Source organism: Euprymna scolopes, chromosome 11 (genome assembly GCF_053919585.1).
Source record: "Euprymna scolopes isolate OS-2025 chromosome 11, ASM5391958v1, whole genome shotgun sequence".
NCBI lineage: Eukaryota > Metazoa > Mollusca > Cephalopoda > Sepiida > Sepiolidae > Euprymna > Euprymna scolopes.
In genome coordinates, this window is record NC_136492.1 from 60,720,362 (window position 1) to 60,743,866 (window position 23,505).

Consider the following 23,505-nt stretch of genomic DNA (forward strand, 5'->3'; position numbering starts at 1 on the left):
TGGTCCACAGACATTAAACTTAATTTACAGGGCTTCTGAACCCATGTAAAACTTTATATTTGGGTTTTAATTTTTAGCCTTGCAGCAAACATTTCTTCAAAGCTCAGGCATTAACGTCAAAGGAAAAAGTAAATCCTAAGTTAAGCGTTATGGTTTCGATTCTCAATGATAGTGCACGAGTCATTCTTTTTAAGACTTTAAATCATTACTATATATTGGGTCTAATATAATAATAAATATGAAGTGGGGAAAATTATTGATAGTATTTTCAGGTAGACGAGTGTTTTTTGTGAAAGTTTGGTGAGGGGGGGGGCATAGATTAGAGCTCAGACGAGCACTTCCCATGAAAATAACGATAAAGCAGAGACAGGCTCGCAATGTCACTTCTGTGGGAAAGTGGTTGCAGGGAGGAGAAAAGAGCATCCCCCACTAGGCTACAGAATCTATTTTGAACTCTGTCAAAGCAGAATAAGCTGCTTCTAGCAGCTTATCCTGCCCAGATGTGACAAAAATACTCCATCCTTGGACGTACTTGGCTCTTATACAGATAGAGGTTCGCATTAGCAAACTGGAATGGTAGACTGATCTCACCATTTTTCCAGCACCCTTGGCAATGAATTTGATGTACGTGTTCCAATTCAGATCAGGAGAAAAGGTCAGACCCAGGAGCTTGTCAAAATATGGAGCTTAACACGAGAGCCATTCATTTCAATTGATACCAGACGGAGATCGGAGCACTGATGATGTAAAGATAGAAGCTTGATTTTAAATGCATTAAAATTAACCCACCATCGCTTTCCCCATTGCACCATATGCTCAAGAGGAGAGAGAGTCAGGGAGAACTTAATCATTTACGACCTTTGAAGTGTGGCCATAGATGGTAGTATCATCAGCATAAATGTCTATGAATGATCTTAGGATGTGATTTGAGAGAGTTAGCAAAGACGAGAGAGTCAGCAAAGACGAGAGAGAGAGAGAGTCAGCAAAGACGAGAGAGAGAGAGAGAGTCAGCAAATACGAGAGAGAGAGAGAGAGAGTCAGCAAAGACGAGAGAGAGAGAGAGAGAGTCAGCAAAGACGAGAGAGAGAGAGAGAGAGTCAGCAAAGACGAGAGAGAGAGAGAGAGAGAGTCAGCAAAGACGAGAGAGAGAGAGAGAGAGAGAGTCAGCAAAGACGAGAGAGAGAGAGAGAGTCAGCAAAGACGAGAGAGAGAGAGAGAGAGAGTCAGCAAAGACGAGAGAGAGAGAGAGAGAGAGTCAGCAAAGACGAGAGAGAGAGAGAGTCAGCAAATACGAGAGAGAGAGAGAGTCAGCAAATACGAGAGAGAGAGAGAGTCAGCAAATACGAGAGAGAGAGAGAGTCAGCAAATACGAGAGAGAGAGAGAGAGAGAGAGTCAGCAAATACGAGAGAGAGAGAGAGAGAGAGTCAGCAAATACGAGAGAGAGAGAGAGAGAGTCAGCAAATACGAGAGAGAGAGAGAGTCAGTAAATACGAGAGAGAGAGAGAGAGTCAGTAAATACGAGAGAGAGAGAGAGAGTCAGCAAATACGAGAGAGAGAGAGAGAGAGAGTCAGCAAATACGAGAGAGAGAGAGAGAGAGAGTCAGCAAATACGAGAGAGAGAGAGTCAGCAAATACGAGAGAGAGAGTCAGCAAATACGAGAGAGAGAGTCAGCAAATACGAGAGAGAGAGAGTCAGCAAATACGAGAGAGAGAGAGAGAGTCAGCAAATACGAGAGAGAGAGAGAGAGTCAGCAAATACGAGAGAGAGAGAGAGAGAGTCAGCAAATACGAGAGAGAGAGAGAGAGTCAGCAAATACGAGAGAGAGAGAGAGTCAGCAAATACGAGAGAGAGAGAGAGTCAGCAAATACGAGAGAGAGAGAGAGAGTCAGCAAATACGAGAGAGAGAGAGAGAGTCAGCAAATACGAGAGAGAGAGAGAGTCAGCAAATACGAGAGAGAGAGAGAGAGTCAGCAAATACGAGAGAGAGAGAGAGAGTCAGCAAATACGAGAGAGAGAGAGAGAGTCAGCAAATACGAGAGAGAGAGAGTCAGCAAATACGAGAGAGAGAGAGTCAGCAAATACGAGAGAGAGAGAGTCAGCAAATACGAGAGAGAGAGAGAGAGAGAGAGAGTCAGCAAATACGAGAGAGAGAGAGAGAGAGAGAGTGTCAGCAAATACGAGAGAGAGAGAGAGAGTCAGCAAATACGAGAGAGAGAGTCAGCAAATACGAGAGAGAGAGAGAGTCAGCAAATACGAGAGAGAGAGAGAGTCAGCAAATACGAGAGAGAGAGAGAGTCAGCAAATACGAGAGAGAGAGAGAGTCAGCAAATACGAGAGAGAGAGAGAGAGAGAGTCAGCAAATACGAGAGAGAGAGAGAGAGTCAGCAAATACGAGAGAGAGAGAGAGAGAGAGTCAGCAAATACGAGAGAGAGAGAGTCAGCAAATACGAGAGAGAGAGAGTCAGCAAATACGAGAGAGAGAGAGTCAGCAAATACGAGAGAGAGAGTCAGCAAATACGAGAGAGAGAGTCAGCAAATACGAGAGAGAGAGAGAGTCAGCAAATACGAGAGAGAGAGAGAGAGAGTCAGCAAATACGAGAGAGAGAGAGAGTCAGCAAATACGAGAGAGAGAGAGAGAGAGTCAGCAAATACGAGAGAGAGAGTCAGCAAATACGAGAGAGAGAGAGAGAGTCAGCAAATACGAGAGAGAGAGAGAGAGAGAGAGTCAGCAAATACGAGAGAGAGAGAGAGAGAGAGTCAGCAAATACGAGAGAGAGAGAGAGATTAAGCAAATACGAGAGAGAGAGAGAGAGAGAGATTCAGCAAATACGAGAGAGAGAGAGAGAGAGATTCAGCAAATACGAGAGAGAGAGAGAGAGATTCAGCAAATACGAGAGAGAGAGAGAGAGTCAGCAAATACGAGAGAGAGAGAGAGTCAGCAAATACGAGAGAGAGAGAGTCAGCAAATACGAGAGAGAGAGAGTCAGCAAATACGAGAGAGAGAGAGAGAGTCAGCAAATACGAGAGAGAGAGAGAGTCAGAAAATACGAGAGAGAGAGAGAGTCAGCAAATACGAGAGAGAGAGAGAGTCAGCAAATACGAGAGAGAGAGAGAGTCAGCAAATACGAGAGAGAGAGTCAGCAAATACGAGAGAGAGAGTCAGCAAATACGAGAGAGAGAGAGTCAGCAAATACGAGAGAGAGAGAGTCAGCAAATACGAGAGAGAGAGAGAGAGAGTCAGCAAATACGAGAGAGAGAGAGAGAGAGTCAGCAAATACGAGAGAGAGAGAGAGAGTCAGCAAATACGAGAGAGAGAGAGAGAGTCAGCAAATACGAGAGAGAGAGAGAGTCAGCAAATACGAGAGAGAGAGAGAGTCAGCAAATACGAGAGAGAGAGAGAGAGTCAGCAAATACGAGAGAGAGAGAGAGTCAGCAAATACGAGAGAGAGAGAGAGAGTCAGCAAATACGAGAGAGAGAGAGAGAGTCAGCAAATACGAGAGAGAGAGAGAGAGTCAGCAAATACGAGAGAGAGAGAGAGAGAGTCAGCAAATACGAGAGAGAGAGAGAGAGTCAGCAAATACGAGAGAGAGAGAGAGAGAGTCAGCAAATACGAGAGAGAGAGAGAGAGAGAGTCAGCAAATACGAGAAAGAGAGAGAGAGAGAGTCAGCAAATACGAGAGAGAGAGAGAGAGAGTCAGCAAATACGAGAGAGAGAGAGAGAGTCAGCAAATACGAGAGAGAGAGAGAGAGTCAGCAAATACGAGAGAGAGAGAGAGAGTCAGCAAATACGAGAGAGAGAGAGTCAGCAAATACGAGAGAGAGAGAGTCAGCAAATACGAGAGAGAGAGAGTCAGCAAATACGAGAGAGAGAGAGTCAGCAAATACGAGAGAGAGAGAGTCAGCAAATACGAGAGAGAGAGAGTCAGCAAATACGAGAGAGAGAGAGTCAGCAAAGACGAGAGAGAGAGAGAGAGTCAGCAAATACGAGAGAGAGAGAGTCAGCAAATACGAGAGAGAGAGAGTCAGCAAATACGAGAGAGAGAGAGAGTCAGCAAATACGAGAGAGAGAGAGAGTCAGCAAATACGAGAGAGAGAGAGAGAGTCAGCAAATACGAGAGAGAGAGAGAGTCAGCAAATACGAGAGAGAGAGAGAGAGTCAGCAAATACGAGAGAGAGAGAGAGAGTCAGCAAATACGAGAGAGAGAGAGAGAGTCAGCAAATACGAGAGAGAGAGAGAGAGTCAGCAAATACGAGAGAGAGAGAGAGAGTCAGCAAATACGAGAGAGAGAGAGAGAGAGTCAGCAAATACGAGAGAGAGAGAGAGAGTCAGCAAATACGAGAGAGAGAGAGAGAGTCAGCAAATACAAGAGAGAGAGAGAGTCAGCAAATACGAGAGAGAGAGAGAGAGTCAGCAAATACGAGAGAGAGTGAGAGAGAGTCAGCAAATACGAGAGAGAGAGAGTCAGCAAATACGAGAGAGAGAGAGTCAGCAAATACGAGAGAGAGAGAGTCAGCAAATACGAGAGAGAGAGAGTCAGCAAATACGAGAGAGAGAGAGAGAGTCAGCAAATACGAGAGAGAGAGAGTCAGCAAATACGAGAGAGAGAGAGTCAGCAAATACGAGAGAGAGAGAGTCAGCAAATACGAGAGAGAGAGAGTCAGCAAATACGAGAGAGAGAGAGTCAGCAAATACGAGAGAGAGAGAGAGAGTCAGCAAATACGAGAGAGTCAGCAAATACGAGAGAGAGAGAGAGAGTCAGCAAATACGAGAGAGAGAGAGAGAGTCAGCAAATACGAGAGAGAGAGAGAGAGAGTCAGCAAATACGAGAGAGAGAGAGAGTCAGCAAATACGAGAGAGAGAGAGAGAGTCAGCAAATACGAGAGAGAGAGAGAGAGTCAGCAAATACGAGAGAGAGAGAGAGAGAGTCAGCAAATACGAGAGAGAGAGAGAGTCAGCAAATACGAGAGAGAGAGAGAGAGTCAGCAAATACGAGAGAGAGAGAGTCAGCAAATACGAGAGAGAGAGAGTCAGCAAATACGAGAGAGAGAGAGTCAGCAAATACGAGAGAGAGAGAGAGTCAGCAAATACGAGAGAGAGAGAGTCAGCAAATACGAGAGAGAGAGAGTCAGCAAATACGAGAGAGAGAGAGAGAGTCAGCAAATACGAGAGAGAGAGAGTCAGCAAATACGAGAGAGAGAGAGAGTCAGCAAATACGAGAGAGAGAGAGAGTCAGCAAATACGAGAGAGAGAGAGAGAGTCAGCAAATACGAGAGAGAGAGAGTCAGCAAATACGAGAGAGAGAGAGTCAGCAAATACGAGAGAGAGAGAGTCAGCAAATACGAGAGAGAGAGAGTCAGCAAATACGAGAGAGAGAGAGTCAGCAAATACGAGAGAGAGAGAGTTAGCAAATACGAGAGAGAGAGAGTCAGCAAATACGAGAGAGAGAGAGTCAGCAAATACGAGAGAGAGAGAGAGAGTCAGCAAATACGAGAGAGAGAGAGTCAGCAAATACGAGAGAGAGAGAGTCAGCAAATACGAGAGAGAGAGAGAGTCAGCAAATACGAGAGAGAGAGAGAGTCAGCAAATACGAGAGAGAGAGAGAGAGTCAGCAAATACGAGAGAGAGAGAGAGTCAGCAAATACGAGAGAGAGAGAGTCAGCAAATACGAGAGAGAGAGAGAGAGTCAGCAAATACGAGAGAGAGAGAGAGAGTCAGCAAATACGAGAGAGAGAGAGAGAGTCAGCAAATACGAGAGAGAGAGAGAGAGAGTCAGCAAATACGAGAGAGAGAGAGAGAGTCAGCAAATACGAGAGAGAGAGAGAGAGTCAGCAAATACAAGAGAGAGAGAGAGTCAGCAAATACGAGAGAGAGAGAGAGTCAGCAAATACGAGAGAGAGTGAGAGAGAGTCAGCAAATACGAGAGAGAGAGAGAGAGAGTCAGCAAATACGAGAGAGAGAGAGTCAGCAAATACGAGAGAGAGAGAGTCAGCAAATACGAGAGAGAGAGAGTCAGCAAATACGAGAGAGAGAGAGAGAGTCAGCAAATACGAGAGAGAGAGAGTCAGCAAATACGAGAGAGAGAGAGTCAGCAAATACGAGAGAGAGAGAGTCAGCAAATACGAGAGAGAGAGAGTCAGCAAATACGAGAGAGAGAGAGTCAGCAAATACGAGAGAGAGAGAGTCAGCAAATACGAGAGAGAGAGAGTCAGCAAATACGAGAGAGAGAGAGAGAGTCAGCAAATACGAGAGAGTCAGCAAATACGAGAGAGAGAGAGAGAGTCAGCAAATACGAGAGAGAGAGAGAGAGTCAGCAAATACGAGAGAGAGAGAGAGAGAGTCAGCAAATACGAGAGAGAGAGAGAGTCAGCAAATACGAGAGAGAGAGAGAGAGTCAGCAAATACGAGAGAGAGAGAGAGAGTCAGCAAATACGAGAGAGAGAGAGAGAGAGAGTCAGCAAATACGAGAGAGAGAGAGAGTCAGCAAATACGAGAGAGAGAGAGAGAGTCAGCAAATACGAGAGAGAGAGAGAGAGTCAGCAAATACGAGAGAGAGAGAGTCAGCAAATACGAGAGAGAGAGAGTCAGCAAATACGAGAGAGAGAGAGTCAGCAAATACGAGAGAGAGAGAGTCAGCAAATACGAGAGAGAGAGAGTCAGCAAATACGAGAGAGAGAGAGAGAGTCAGCAAATACGAGAGAGAGAGAGTCAGCAAATACGAGAGAGAGAGAGAGTCAGCAAATACGAGAGAGAGAGAGAGTCAGCAAATACGAGAGAGAGAGAGAGAGTCAGCAAATACGAGAGAGAGAGAGAGAGAGTCAGCAAATACGAGAGAGAGAGAGAGAGTCAGCAAATACGAGAGAGAGAGAGAGAGTCAGCAAATACGAGAGAGAGACAGAGAGAGAGAGTGAGCAAAATCGAGACAGAGAGAGCAAAATAGAGAGAGAGAGAGCAAAATAGAGAGAGAGAGAGCAAAATCGAGAGAGAGAGAGCAAAATCGAGAGAGAGAGAGCAAAATCGAGAGAGAGAGAGCAAAATCGAGAGAGAGAGAGAGCAAAATCGAGAGAGAGAGAGCAAAATCGAGAGAGAGAGCAAAATCGAGAGAGAGAGCAAAATCGAGAGAGAGAGCAAAATCGAGAGAGAGAGCAAAATCGAGAGAGAGAGCAAAATCGAGAGAGAGAGCAAAATCGAGAGAGAGAGGAAAATCGAGAGAGAGAGAGAGAGGAAAATCGAGAGAGAGAGAGAGAGGAAAATCGAGAGAGAGAGAGAGAGAGCAAAATCGAGAGAGAGAGAGAGAGCAAAATCGAGAGAGAGAGAGAGCAAAATCGAGAGAGAGAGAGAGCAAAATCGAGAGAGAGAGAGAGCAAAATCGAGAGAGAGAGAGAGCAAAATCGAGAGAGAGAGAGAGCAAAATCGAGAGAAAGAGAGCAAAATCGAGAGAGAGAGAGCAAAATCGAGAGAGAGAGAGCAAAATCGAGAGAGAGAGAGCAAAATCGAGAGAGAGAGAGCAAAATCGAGAGAGAGAGCAAAATCGAGAGAGAGAGCAAAATCGAGAGAGAGAGAGCAAAATCGAGAGAGAGAGAGCAAAATCGAGAGAGAGCAAAATCGAGAGAGAGAGAGAAAGAGAGAGAGAAAAAGAAAGAGAGAGAGAGAGAGAGAGAGTGAGCAAGAACGAGCGAGTAAGGAGAAATCTATATAGACTGAGACAATTTGGATTTTTGTCCTTATTCAGAATGCTTCGTTTTTGTTGGGAATTGGATTTTGCCTAAGAAAAAAAAAAAAAAATTTATGTCTACTACTGACCTTGTGTCGAGGCAAGTAAATAAGGACAATCTAATAAAATTAATTTAAAACGAACCCAACAACATAACTGCTCTCATTGTATTCTTCATGCCAACATATAAACGCGACCAATGAGAAGTGATGTATAGTGTGACACAAAAAAGTAATTTGAAATGTGTTGATAAAAGTAAAAAATTGGTAAATACCTTTTGCCATTGTTATTTATGGCTGCGAGGCGAAACGTATACTTGGTGCCAGCTTGCAACTGTTGAATTCGGGTTTGTTTCGCGAGCGCATTATAAACCTCAACAAACTGACCATCATTTAAGCCCTGCAAGAAAGTCAATACAAGCACAATAAGAATGACCGCATACGCTGGTTGGAACAAGCAAGATAATGTGAAAGAGAGACTTCACCATCGGTTCTGTTTTAATGTCTCAGAGTAATAACGAACATAGAATTTTTTTTTGTTTTTTAAATTTCTTTTAATTATATTTAACTAGACTTGTTTAGTTTTCTCCCACTGCAAGAACTTAGACACCAGGGTCAGAAAGTTAGATTGGGAAGTCAGCGCCCCCGAAGAGAGACACCCTGACCTACACCTATGGACAGAGAGAGAAAGAGAGAGTCTAAGAGGGAGAATAAAGAGAGCACAAGACAGATTGAATACAAGACAGATAAGGGCGCCTCAGGCGATTAGCAATAAACTAATCCCTTCTCAAAGAGAAGGCAAAGCCTGGGAGGGTGAACGTCCTAGAACTGCACAGAACTAAACTCCCACTGCAAAATCAACAGGAATCAGATCATTATAGGAATGGTCTAGGCAAAAGTTATAACCGATTGACTTAGGAGTTCTTTATGTCCAATTGATGGTTGAATATGGTTGTGCTCATTTTTGCATTTAATACTAATCTCTAATTAATCCCTAAGTGTGCATCGAACAGATACCATAATATTTAGTTCGCTGCATCTTATCATAAAGGTGTATACACAATTTCAGTCAGATCGGTCCAGTACATTGTGTAAGATGCAAATATTTTGTTAAAAATCGTTTCATTTTTTTTTTTTTTTTAACTTGACTTTGTTTTTCTTATTAATTTGGATAGTAAAATATCCATCATCAGGGAAAGATTAATTTTTGCAAGTAAAAATGTCCTTGACTCGATCTAATGATTTTTAATAAAATATTTCGTGGTATCAAAAACTTGTTATCTGTTTACTCAAAATTATATACCTACTATAATAGAAAAGGAACTGTGTGTGTGTGTGTACATGCGCGAGTTTGTTCCTTTAAACTTAGAAACGGCTGGATCAGTTCTTTTGGAAATTTCACAAAAAGGTACTTAATGTATCTGGGAGTGTTCTAAAATAGGTTTTGTATGGAAATGCGTCTGATAAGTATCAAAAAGCAAAAAAAAAAAAAAAAATCTGATTAAATAAACAAGCCCGATTTTGACCAAACTTAGCACTATTATACAACCTAACATCACAAGTGCATTTGAAAAGTTTTATCACTGCATAAGCAGAAAGGCCCAGCATTTAAAATCAACAATAAATTCTTTTACAAGACACAGGCGAGTTTGAAATGAATGTTTATTTTCAGAGCACAATCGAACAATGATACTCGATTTTTTTTTTTTTACATGGTGGTCACCACTTATCAAGGCCTGGAATCCACTCGGAGATAAGGGTTATTGCGTGTACAGTAATCAATGGGATAGTATCATAGTAATCGTTAGTATTGGCAATTTGATAAAGTGTCTTAAGGGGGCGATTCATCAGGAATTTGTTTATGTTGGACTTGAAGACATCCAAGTTGTAGTCAGGTGGGAAACAGGCAAATGGAAGGGAGTTCCACAGGCGTGCACTTCTAAGAAAGAAGCTTTGTTCATGGAATCTACGTTTTGATTTTGACACAGATAAAGAGCGGGGAAAATCATTGACAGTGGTTTCAGCTAGACGAGTGTTTATCGAAAAAGATTGGCGAGGGGGGACGAGGGATTGGAGCTCAGATGAGCACTTGCCATGGAAATAACGATAAAACAAAGACAGGCTCTCAACGTCTCTTCTGTGGGAGAGAGGTTGCAGGGAAGAGAAAAGGGGATCCCCCACTAAGCCACGAAGTCTATTTTGTACTCTGTCAAGGCAGGATGGGCTGTTTTTAGCAGCTCCTGCCCAGATGTGGCAGCAGGATTCCATCCTTGGACATACTTGGCTTTTATATAGATAGAGGCTTGCATCAGCAGTGAGATATCTTCTGGAGCGATAAAAGGATCCTACCATTTTTCCAGTGACCTTGGCAACAGACTTGATGTACGTGTATGTGTTCCATTTCAGGTCACGAGTAAAGGTCAATCCCAGAAACTTATCAAAACATGAAGCCTCCCCTAGACGAGAGCCATCTATTTCAATTGATGCCAGAAGGGAATCAGAGTGTTGATGATGTAAAGATAGGAGCTTGGTTTTAGGTGCATTAAAAGTAACCAGCCACCTCTTACCCAACTGTACCACGCGCTCAAGATCAGAGGAGAGAGAATCATGAGAACTTTGTCATTTACAACAGCCTTTGATGTGTTGCCATAGATGGTCGTGCCATCAGCATAGACGTCAACGAATGATTTAAGTGTTTTGGGAGATCATTGATGTAGATCAGGAAGAGAGTTGGGCCCAGGATGGACCCCTGAGGGACTCCAGCATTAATACTGCGGGCCTCTGATTTCTGCCCATCAACCACTACTCTTATGAGCCTATCAGAGAGAAATGATTTAATAATTGAGAAAACATTTCCAGTTATACTGTAGCTGGAAATCTTGTGAAGTAGGCCTTTATGCCATACCTTATCAAAGGTCTTTGATATGTCAAGAGCAATTGCTCTAGAAAGGAAGCCTTTGTCGAGAGATTCACTAGTGATTTATGTAAAAATAATTTCATAAAATCAATAGTTCTTTAATAAAACAAGGTGCGTTCGAAATGAAGGTTTCTGTTTGAAGCACAATTGAACTATGATACTTGACTTTTGCATGTTAAACTTAAAGTGAAGCCATTATTTACAGATAATTTTATAAAATGGACAGTAGACTACAATGTATTTTGGACTAAGTCACTGCAGAGAGGTATATGAAGCTTCCTCCCGGTACACTGTAAGGGAGAGAGGTACCTATCTAAAGCAGGCAATCGATTTGATTAAAGATTGGGAGATTTCACAGATTTCGATGACAATACAGATTTGTTGATTTTTATTCAATCCCAGACACCATGGAGTCTCCCTGCTAATATATATATATATATATATATATATATATATATATATGCATACACAAACAGGCATATATCATACGTAAAAATTTTACAAATTTGATAGCACTGACCTGATCATATTCTAAAGAATATGTTGATATTTTTGAACCATTTTCACATGCAGCCTGGAAAGAAGTGAAAAAAAAAAATTAAAAAAATAATGAAAATTTTAGTTCAATGAATAAAATTCGTGTGAAGATTAAAAAAAAAAAAGTTTAGAATATGAAAACGCAAAATGCAGATGATAAAAATTAAAGTAAAGAAATTAAATTTGAATTCAACATTGTGATAAAACTAAAGAATCATTGATATTAAAAATGTAACAATCTAATTGCAATGTGAATGTAGATTTTATTTGAAGGAAAAAAATTGTTTGAAAAGAATGAATGTTAATATTTACTAAATTCATATACATATACTAATTAAGTACACGATTTTTCAATTAATTTCCTGTCTTCATTAAAAAACTGTTTCCATCATTCCTATCAATATTCTGTTGCATAACATTGGAAAATTAGTTTCTATTCTAATTTTTACCATGTTTTTTCTTTGTTTACGTCATAATTACTCTGAATATATAGTCATCCACATACAGTACTTTTTCGCCGTTTCACAGCTCATTAGTGCGTCTAGACAAGCAATTACCTCAAGTCAGGATCGAACCCTAACCGCCCAAATGACAGTCGGAGCTTCTAACCGCTGCTGCTATGTGGGCAGTGAATTAACAAGGTTTTCACATTGTTCAAATACCTAAGCTCAATTTGTTTACACAAAGAGCATCGCTTAAAATGGTAATTTGTATATCACTTCCCTATATGCTCAACCTAAGATAGTGAGCAATATATATATATATATATATAAATAAAATACATCAATAATTAGCAATGTATATATACCAATAAAAATTAAGTCAAAGTAAATTGACTCAAATATTAAACTTCATGATTATCAGTTTCTGTGATCGAGCATTCATATAAAGATTTCAAAACCAAGACAAGAAAAATTTTAGAGCATCAGGTGTGTTTTTCACTAATGTTTCGACACCATTCGGACAATTTCAAACTTTGTTATTCAAAAATATTCCAGAATAGCATCTCATCAGACGGTTAGAAAAAAACACTAAACAGATTTCGATCTCATCAATTACAATACCAAGCAGATGAATCCACCTCCCTCTTCACATGTTTTTGTTTAATTATTTTTTAATTATATATATATATATATGAAAAAATATGACAATTAAGTTACAGAGAAGCATTAGAATTTCATCTCAATAGACAGCCCTGTGGTAAGGTTCACACTCCTATATCATCTTACTTGATGCAACATTTATTCAGAATGAGTTTAGCTGTCTTCTCTCGTAGAATACAGAATGTCCAGGATGAACAGACCATACACAGCAGTCCACAGCGACCAAGATGATAGGGAACCAATCCAGGACCAGCAGACTGGGGCTAGGTTTGACGTCTGTTTTGATGGTGTGCAACCATGTCTTCAATTAGCTTCTCGAACGTCTTCATCAACCTTTGAGTGATTCTGGAGTTATTGCTGTATGAATGAATGAATCAGCAAAGTCTCCTCTTAAAAATAGATGGAGTGTCTGAAGTAGGTTAGTATTCTATCCAAGACGACCGGTACTACCGCTCCAAGCCAAAGTAGACCTGAGAGTACTGCGAACTCGAGACTTTCCTAAAGCTTAATTTGGGGCATCACCAATCGACACACTTCAAGGTCATACTTATAAGCATAAATCTATAAAGATTCATATATTTTATGCCTTGAAATTGTAAAAACATGCTCATCGATATCAAGAAAAGTGAAATTCAATAATTAAAGTAAGTCTGATTAGTGTTGCATATTTGTAACTAATGGATGAACGGAATTACTTCAATTTTTTAGATGAGCTTACATTTTTTTTTTTTTTTTTTTTTTTTTTTTTACAGTGATCACCACCTATTAAGGCCCGGAAGCCACTCAGGGATAAGGGTTATTGCAGTACATTACGTTAGTGTGGAGATTTGATGAAGTGTTTACTTAAGGGGGCGGTTCATTAGGAATTTGTTAACATTGGACTTGAAGACATCCAAGTTTTAGTCCGGTGGGAAGCAGGCAGACAGAACAGAGTTCCACAGGTGTGCAGTTCTAAGAAAGAAGCTTTGTTCATGGAATTCGCGTTTTGATTTAGGCACAGATATAGAGTGGGAGAAATTCTTCACAGTGGATTCAGCTAGACGGGTGTTTTCTGTGAAAGATTGGCGAGGGGGGACCAGAGATTGGAGTTCAGATGAGCACCTGCCATGGAAATAACGATAAAACAAGGATAGGCTCGCAACGTCTCTTCTGTGGGAGAGAGGTTGCAGGGTAGAGAAAAAGGCATCCCCCACTAAGCCACGAAGTCTATTTTGTACTCTGTCAAGGCAGGATAGGCTGTTTTTAGCAGCTCCTGGCCAGATATGGCAACAGTATTCCATCCTTGGACGTACTTGGCTTTTATATAGATAAAGTGAAACAATGAGGAATGCAATTAAAAGATGATTGTTGTTAACAGATTGAACATTGGATAGAATCAGGGACAAATAAATGAAAATGAAATAAATGCGTTTTAATAGTGATAAAAAAAAAAAGAGTAATTATTATTTTATAGCTAAAAATAGATTAGACGTCACACGTAATTACAGTAGTTTGATACAAGATGAAATAAAGAGAGCAAGCGAGAAAAAGTTGGAGATATATAAAATTTTTCTGACTATCTGGCTTATCGCAACGGTGATTCAAATTGGTTAATCCACATTTCGAAATCCTTGCAATTAAATAAAGGTCAAAGTGACAAATGGTTATATAGATTTATTTTATTTATTTCTAGGTAATTATTTTTCTCTTCAGCAATTTTTCTTGTGATAATTATAAAGGTTCAATTATTATGCCTCAAGGCATTCCTTATTTCAATAATAAAATTTCATTCAAACTTTCAATAAAAAAAATTGTTAAAAAGATTATATATACAAACACACACACACACACACAATTAGTTTTTTTTTTTTTAAGAATGCTCAATTATAAGGAAAATCCAAAAATAATAATATTATTTATATTTTGTTTACAGAAAGTTTTAGATAAGTCATTGGTACCGTCGGTTTCAAACCCGATAATTAGGGACTGTTTTAGATACCCATACCAAGCTCTCTTCAGCCAATACTCATAGATGAGTATTGGCTGAAGACATACTCCTAGATGAGTATTGGCTGAAGACAGCTTGATATGGGTATCTAAAACGGTCCCTAATTATCAGGTTTGAAATCGACGGTACCAATGACTTATCTAAAACTTTCTGTAAACAATATATATATATATATATATATTATTTATGTGGGTGTGTGTAAAAGAGACTATATTCAGGCAGCATATTTTCATTTAGGTTATATAACAGTTTGTTTTATGAAACTTTTTTCCTCCCTCAATTTTCTGTTTTCGTTTGAATTTTCTTATTTTGTTTTAGCTGGGGATGGAGCATCCTACATGATGTCATAAATTCACCCGTTATTGCATACATTCCAACCGAGAGATCTTTTTAAGATTCTAACTATATCTTTAAGTGCAGTTGTTTGTAGCGCTTTTGCGCTTTGCTTACTGCGTATATTCGCTAAGTAGTTTTTGAAATTCGTTTTCGCGAGTCCAGTTGCTCTCATAATTACTGGAATGATAGGAGATCTTCCTAAGATTCCAGTTTCTTTTCATATCATACATAGGACCTCAGTATTTTGTTATCTTTTCCCTCTCAACTCTGTTTAATCCAGCATCATTATAGACACTAACTTCCAAAGCTGTTCTTTTTCCTTCTTGTCCCATATCACTATGTCAGGCTTAATAGCTCCGTTTTCTGGGTGCATAGTTGTAGGAATTGTATAGCAATGTTTTTGCTACAACATTCAAATTATTCTAATTGAATATGTATAACGAATTTAGATATTTTTAAAGTACTTTCGTTTTGATTTCTCAAGTCAATATCAGGTCGATGTTAGTCTTGATATGTTTTCATCTATTTACCTTTAATGTTTCACGGCTAGTTTTTACCAACTGTAATACAAGCGTCCACAATAACGAGATGTTGCAATCAAACGCGATAACATGAGAAATATGTTTGCATAATTAAAATCGATGAATATCTAACCGTTAATAATTTGTTAATCTTAATTACGAAGCTAGAGACTTTAAAATTTTGTGATTGGCTTTGTGATTAATGTCAATTGTGAGATGTCTGGTTTTAATGTAGACGGCTTCTCCCATTGAAAATAAATGTTCTTCAAAAAGTTAGAGTGACAGGTTAGGGTTAGAGTGACAGGTGTAATGTGTTAAGGTTGTTTTTGTTTTACAGCACATCACCCTTTTTCAGGTTATTTAATGTAGAGTCCATTTTGGTAAAACATGTTTATGATTCAAGTTCTTTCTATCATCTATTTGTGTGGTTTGCTTTGGTTAATTTGTAGAGGAAAATTATTGTCTTTGGCTTTGCAGAACATGATTGAGTGTTGCTAAGGGAAAGCAAAAAAAACAAAAAATCAATGTTAGGTGTATTTGAGGTCAAAAAGCCAGTATTTGATGTGTTCAGGACCTGTAAAATAAATTAATATTGTCTCACAGAGGTCAACTTAAATTGAATTCATTCATGGGTTAGTCCAATATTGTTTAAAAAAAATTAATGTTACCGAGTCGAGGGATGTTCCTCTATATATTAGGTCAGACATAGTACTTTACAGTTAAAAATATATATATATATATATATATATATATATATATATATATATATATATATATATACATGTGTATATGTGTGAAAGGTTAGAGAAGAGTGGCGACTTACATTCCATTTAAGGGCCAAGCTGGTTTTAGATTTGCTTGATAATCTGGGATGTGGAGGCGGATCAGGTTCACACGACAGTGTTTTAAAGCTGATAGGTTCAGATAAACTCCCTTTGATATCTTCAATCATTATACAGGCCCTACAAAAAAAAAAATAAATAAATAAATAAATAAAAAAAATGTAAAAAAAAAAAACAAAAAAAAAAACAGAATATAGATTGTGTGGTCGGTTTGTTTTTCTACTTGTCAGCACTTTTGGAGGGTTCTTCAAGACTTACCAAAGCATATTACTTCCTGCAAACAATTCATTATAGATGGATTGCCATTACTATTTAACCAACAGTTGGGGAGAAAGTAAGGGTTTATACCTTTCATGAGGAAAATGTGTATAAGTTCAAACTGATCTGAACGAACTTGATTTGCCGATTTTATTTTGTGCAATATATATTGAACATGGAGTATGTTAATTAGTTTATATATTGTGACCCTATGCCAGTGAAAGTTAACTAGTATGAATTTTGGTGAGGGTCACATAAGTACATGTCAGGATAACTTTGCAGCAAACATATATGCAGCAGCAGGTGATGTGATTGAAGCGGGGGTCAAAGGTTAGATGCCCTAGACAAAACATGTTGAATGATATGACGATAGCAAGGACACCACATATTTGAACAAAAAAACAAGCAAACGGGACACGAAAATAATATAGCAATCAAAGTAAATATTGCCTCAAGACTCTGCCCATGCCTCACCCTCATTAGGACAAAGTTAAGAAAATTAACATCTATGTTTCAATTTTAAACGTGGTGATAGACCCTCCCTCATAATCATATATTCTGAAATTAGTTTATCCACAGTATATGGCTTAGTATATTTCATTTTTGTGTCAGTTCATGTGATATGCTACTGGTACCATGTAACCCAGTACTACCTGCTTCATGGTCGGGTCACCGGCGACTAAACTTGTTCCCCCACCAGACTTGTTTAGTGAGGAGGGTGGCTAGTCTCCCTGAAGGATTAAAAACAAGATCTTTCAAAGAGCGGATGAGCCCTTTTTCGGGGTCAACGGCCAACTAGCACTGTGTATATTTGTGTGTATGTATATATGTGTTGGAGTGGAGAGGGCTCCCGTAAGCTGTGGTGAAGGCAACCTTTCTAGGAAAAGCAAATCTCTGATTAAAAAAAACAAAGTGGTAGACCAGTACCCGCATTAAGCTGGTCTGCAGTTTAATTTGTTGCTGGTTATCTTGCTCTTGCTTGTTGCTGGATCTCAACATTTTGAACCGAGAGAGAGAGAGAGAGAGAGATTTAGCTGTCGTACAAAGCTAATACTCTGTAACTTCATCTATGTATAGATACTCCCTCAGGCATTTGGGCTCATGGACTTTAAGTGTCCGAGAAAGTGGCACTTGTCTGGCAAGACGTTGCAATCATCATATTTCATTTTGATCAAAGATGTCACAATATTGTGGCATTTGTATTTACACTACATACATACACAAAAGTAAAGCAACATTTTATTTTATGTGAATTTGAAAATGATAATCAAATAAAAATGGTAATGAGGTTCAGAGCTTGCATAAGGAGTACATAGGGATCATCAATCATTCCATAGAAAAGCCTGGTTTGCTTTGGAGTGGTTTAATTTATTAGAAAATTATTTTAATTCATGTCGCTTTATTTTCATCGCTTTTCACAAAATTAATGCTGAATACATCTACACCCCCCCCACAAATTATATATATTGTACAATGTATTACACCGAATGCAAAAGGACACAATTCCTCATGCAATCTTCAAGTAAAACGAATATATAAGTGAAAGTATGCGTGTGTACATTTCCCTACGCAATAACTTTGTCAATTTTCAGTCTACAGACTCGAAATTTGATATACAGGGTACTGAGATTTGGGAAAATATTTGTAATCTGTTTTCGGCCAGAAATTTGGCTGTTAAGGGGTCAAAGTTCAACGGTTTGACCAGTGAAAACTCCACCAAATTCCTCTGCCAATTCTGAGTCTAAACACTTGAAATTTTAGATATAGGTTCCTTGGACATAGATCTAACTTAATAACTTGATCTGAACCCAAAAAAATAAATGTTAACGGGTCATAATAGGGGTCAAAGTTAAAAAAAAATTGACCTTTTTTTTTTTTTTTTTTTTTGCTCAACGTACACCTCCAAATACCCGGGCTACATATGCCACGTTCCCAAGAGATGTTTAGGAATAAAGAATGGCACTTCCAGCAGGATGGAGCACTTCCCCACTATCATCATGACGCAAGAGCATATCTTGATAGTCACCTGCAAAACATAGTTAGGACAAAGAGAAAGTATCGAGTACTGTCCACGCTCAGCGGATTTGACCCCCTCCCCTGGATTTTTCTCTTTCTTGGGGGCATGTTAAACACAGGGTTCACACCACAAAACGAGCTACGATGAAGGAGTTGAAAGCAACCATTGAAAGAAGATGTGTCAGCAAACCAATTGAACTGATTAGGAACGTTTTCGATTCAATCAGTAAACAGTGTCAGCTGTTCATGGACCACAATGGCCAATAATTTGAACACTTTCGATTATTGGTTGGTTTCTATATTTGTTCACAGTATTTTGATGTATGAAACTTTCTTATAATAAATGTTGGTTTTATGGTCATTTAAAGAGTGTATAAATTTTATTGAGACACCCTGTGTGTGTATATATATATATATATATATATATATATATATATATATATCTCAGAATACAAAACGTCTTAAAAATTTTTTTTTTTTCTTAAAAGGAACAAAATTTTGAATCAAACTTTCGGTCTACTTCAATGTAATGCTTATATATAAGTGTTACGGTGGATGGCAGGTGGTAGTTGCGGGAAAAGACAGAGCATAGCCAATGGGATGAAGAAATGTTTACAGATGGTATTTATTTGCTCCCCCACTGAGCAAATTAGGCACAAGGCCGTTTTTAATGTGAGGTAAAAACCAGCTCCCCTAAAAGTAGGCAAAAAGGGGGCACTCTGGTTACCAAAAATAATAATTGTCCCAGTATAGAGGGCCCCCCCTCCATTGACTGGCACAAATCACCCCAAGTGCAGCATCTGCCGGAACAGATACTACACTGTGATCTTGTCCCGAAGGCAAGAAGAAATGTTTACAGATGATTATCGCAGCATTTTCAGACTTGAAACAGCAACTTGTGTAGTCTTTCTCCAAAACGAAATCTGTCATAAAACTTTGAAGTGTACACATGTGTGTACATGGTAATCTCCTAAACTAATCAATGAACTTTGGAATATATATTCTAAAAAATATGGTAACATAGGTATATTATGATATTGTAAATGTTAACATTTAGAGGGTACATACAACTTTTAAAAAAATTTTTTTTATTTTACTTTGTTAATGACTCAATCATGATGAAATTTGGAATATATATTCTCAGCAACCCAGTGAGTAACATGGGCATTTTTGAAAACTTCACCATTTAGAAAGTGTGCATACTTAAATTTACACCCACCATAAAAACTCAATAAGTTGGATAGAAAAAAAATTTATATAAAGAAAAGACTTTCTAAATTAAATTTTACATTATATAAAGTAATAAGTTTTTTTAAAGGATCGGTGTGTGTGTATGCGTAAATATATACACATGCTTAAAAACCCTAAACTACTGACTTAGCCAGTATAAATTATAAAATATGTATTCTAAGAAACAAGCTATGTAACGTGGGTAAATTATCGTTTTTTGTGTGTTTTTTTTTGTAGTTAAACTATACCATTAAGTGTGGTACTACCGAAACCATACAATGTACCTCCAAAGAAAAAAAACAAAAAAATATTAAAAGGTAAAACCAAAGCTATATTTATTGTTTATAGCCATCCTGGGACGGATATTTTACTCATATATATAGCTGATATATATATAAGAAACGCGCACACACATACATATATGTGTGTGTGTGTGTGTGTGTGTGTGTGTGTGTGCGCGCGCGTTTCTTATATATATATATATATATATATATATATATCAGCTATATGCAAAATGAAACAAGTGTAAGATGCTTATGAAAAAGTAAATATTAACATTTGCCTCTCTTTTTCTTTCTCTCTCTCTCTCTCTATATATATATATATATATATACTAGCAGTTCAGCCCGGCTTTGCTCGGGCCCTATGTACTGTTCATAACTTACCCTACGTGTAAATACACTTTATGCAAGATTTCAAATGTTTAGACGAAAAATTGTCCAAGTAATTTCGTAGAAACCACAGAAGTAAATTTTTATAACTTGGACCCTAATTTTGACCTCTTAACAATAATTATTTCCGTATCAAATCAAAATATAAAGTTTTACCCACGTCCAAGTTACCTACATCTAAAATTTCAAGTGTTTAAACCCAAAATTGACGGAGCAATTTGATAGAATCTGCAAAGGTCAACTCTTCCAACTTTAACCTTTTGGCAGCCAGATTTTCGCCCCAAAACTGATTAAAATGCTTGCCACATGTCTGAATACCCGTTATGCATAAATTTTAAATGTTTAGACCCAAAACTGGCTAAGTAGTTTGCTAGACACCGCAAAGGCAAAATCTTTTGAACTTTGACCTCTTGACAGCTCAAATTTCTGTCCCAAACTGATTAAAAAGCTTGCCCTATCTCTGAATACCATTTATGTAAAATTTCAAATGTTTAGACCAGAAATTGGCCGAGTAATTTGGTAGCACACACAAAGGTTAAATTTTTTTTTTAACTTTGACCCCAATTTTGACCCCTTGACATTTAGTTTTTGGGGCTCAAATCAAATTATAAAGTTTGATCCATATCCAAGCAACCTACATTTAAAATTTCAAGTGTTTAGACCCAAAATTGGTGGAGGAGTTTGACAGAGTTTTCAAAGGTCAAACTGAACTTTCACCCTTTGACAGCCAAATTTCTGGCTGAAAACTGGTTAAGAAAATTTTCCCAAATCTCAATACTCCTTATGTCAAATCTCAAATCTCGAGACTGAAAATTGACAGAGTTATTTGGTAGGGAAATGTACAGACATTTTCACTTTTATAGATATACTAGCAGTTCAGCCCGGCTTTGCTTGGGCCCTATGTACTGTTCATAACTTTATATGCATATGTATATCTTAAAAAGTGTGAACATGTACGGTAATGCTTTTCTATATAAGACTACCTTAACTACCATAGAGAAAGGTCAGTAGAAACTGCAGAGGTAAAATGTTTTAAAAACTTTGACCCCAATTTTGACACGTTAACATTTCTTGTTTTGAGCTCAAATCAAATTAAAATGTTTGATCCATGTCCAGGTAACCATCTAAAATTTCAAGTGTTTGGACCTAAAATTAGCGGAGGAGTTTGGTAGAGTCTACAAAGGTAAACTATTTCAACCATGACCTTTTAGCAGTGAAACTTTCGCCCAAAAACTGATTAAAAAGATTGCTGTCTGAGTAACCTTTATGCAAAATTTCAAATGTTTAGACCAAAAATTGGCTTAATAGTTTGCTAGAGACCGCAAAGGTAAAAATCTTTTGAACTTTGGCACCTTGGAAGCCAAATTTGCGGCCAAAAACCGATTAACAAACTTGCCCTATGTCTGAATACACTATGTAAAATTTCAAATATTTAGATAAAAAATTGGCTGAGTAATTTGGAAGAGACCGCAGAGGTAAATTTTTTATTAACTTTGACACCAATTTTGACCCCTTAGCATTTATTGTTTTGGGCTCAAATCAAATTATAAAGTTAGACCCATGTCCAAAGAACCTATATCTAAAATTTCAAATGTTTAGATCCAAAATTGGCGGAGGAGTTTGATGGAGTTCTCAAAAGTCAAATCGTTGAAGTTTGACCCCTTAACAGCCACATTTCTGGCCAAAAATTGATCAAAAAGATTTCCCCAAATCTCAATACCTCTTATGTCAAATCTCGAGTCTGTAGACCGAAAATTGATAAAGTTATTGTGTAAGGGAAATGTACACACACAGACACACAAACATTTTCACTTTTATAGATATAACTGAATATAAAAAATAAAAATCATGATAGTGGATTAACTTTTTGTGGTAACTGGAATGTAAATTTACGGTGTGTGTGTGTGTATATATATCTTCTATAATATAAAGCTGTGTGTGTGTGTCTGGTCACGAATAGGCTCCTATATGGTTGACTATTATAGAAAACTGATTACATATAATGATAGATGTATCGAGACACAGGAATGGCTATGCTTGATTTGGCATAATGATGATTCATTAAAATTGTGAGGTCTGCGTACGCGTCTGGTCCACAAAGTATGGAAATAAAAAATTTTAAAAAATCGTTTACAAGTGTTTTTGATAAGATGTACATAATACTTTGATAAGTATGTTTTAACTTAAATAGGGATGGTATAATAAAATTGTGGGGTCTGCGTTCGCGCCTGGCCTCCATAGAATGGAAATAGGCACAAACTTTAATGAAGACTTTTCATATCTATCTGCGTAAGTATACTTTGATAATTATGTTTCAGTTTTAATATGGTATAATAAAATTATGGAGTGTTCGTTCGTGCCTGACCTCCATAGAATGGAAATATGTCACAAAGTTTAACAAGGTTTTTTTTAATATAGATCCACATGATATTGTGATAAGTTTCAGTGTTTCAGTGCGAACAGGTATGGTATAATAAATTATGAGGTTTATCTATTTTATTTTTACTTTCATCATATTTTGCTTTGGTTTTGATACCCCCAAATTCGAAGCTATCTCTTTACAACCCTTCCTTTTCATAACCTATAATACTTTCATAAATCAGAGTCCATTTTCTGTAGGCTGTTTTTGAACCTAGTCAAGGCCGGGTTCTTTTGCTAGTATATATATATATATATATATATATATATATATATATTGTACAATGCCAAGTTGAGAAGAAAATGACTTACAGAATATCTTATTAGATATACTTCCATAAATATCATACTCATGTCAGTTTAGGAAAATTTAGCAAAAAAAAAAAAAAAAAAATATCCTGATGCTAGTTTATAAGAGATGAAACAATGATGTGGGAAATTATGACAGTCATTCAGTGCGTTTGTGATGAGCCTGTGACAAATAATGACGGCTTTAAAAATGTCAAATGGGAACCAATTTCGTTTACCATAGTTTCTTTTTTTAATACGATGTTTAATTCCTGGTTTGACATTGCATTCGTGGTGTTTGTTGGCAGGGATTATTTGTGGATGGAAGGGGGACAGAAAAATTGGTGCAACCTATTTTAGAAGTCGGTTAATTCTAGCTTCTGTGTTTCAGCCCAATGACTGATAGCAAATTCATACTCAACTTGTTCAAATATATTTCTTCATCATAAATGCCTGAAATAGTTAGAAAATGATTGGCTTGCTTTCATTATAGCTTATCAATACTTTTACATTTGTTCACGATATTCAGTGGCCTCATCTCTTCTGACACCTCCACAGAGGAGAAGCGAGAATTTTTCTGAATAAACCAAATCATTAAAGATGTTGAGAACCCACATTAAATCAACCTTGCATCATATTTATATAGGTCAATTATAATCCATTTAAG

General features: G+C 37.8%; 1 protein-coding gene across 15 annotated transcripts in view; it reads right to left on the reverse strand.

Moving 5' to 3' along the window:
• Positions 1-23,505, reverse strand: part of LOC145287875 (fibronectin type-III domain-containing protein 3a-like) — a 791,938-nt gene that overhangs the window by 96,039 nt on the left and 672,394 nt on the right. For all 15 annotated transcript variants that reach the window (XM_080135773.1, XM_080135781.1, XM_080135779.1 and 12 more), the window contains 3 exons: positions 15,939-16,077; positions 11,152-11,205; positions 7,990-8,114 (listed from right to left, as the gene is read on the reverse strand). In XM_080135773.1, coding sequence (XP_079991899.1) covers positions 7,990-8,114; positions 11,152-11,205; positions 15,939-16,077 — 318 coding nt within the window. The remainder of the gene's footprint in view (positions 1-7,989; positions 8,115-11,151; positions 11,206-15,938; positions 16,078-23,505) is intronic.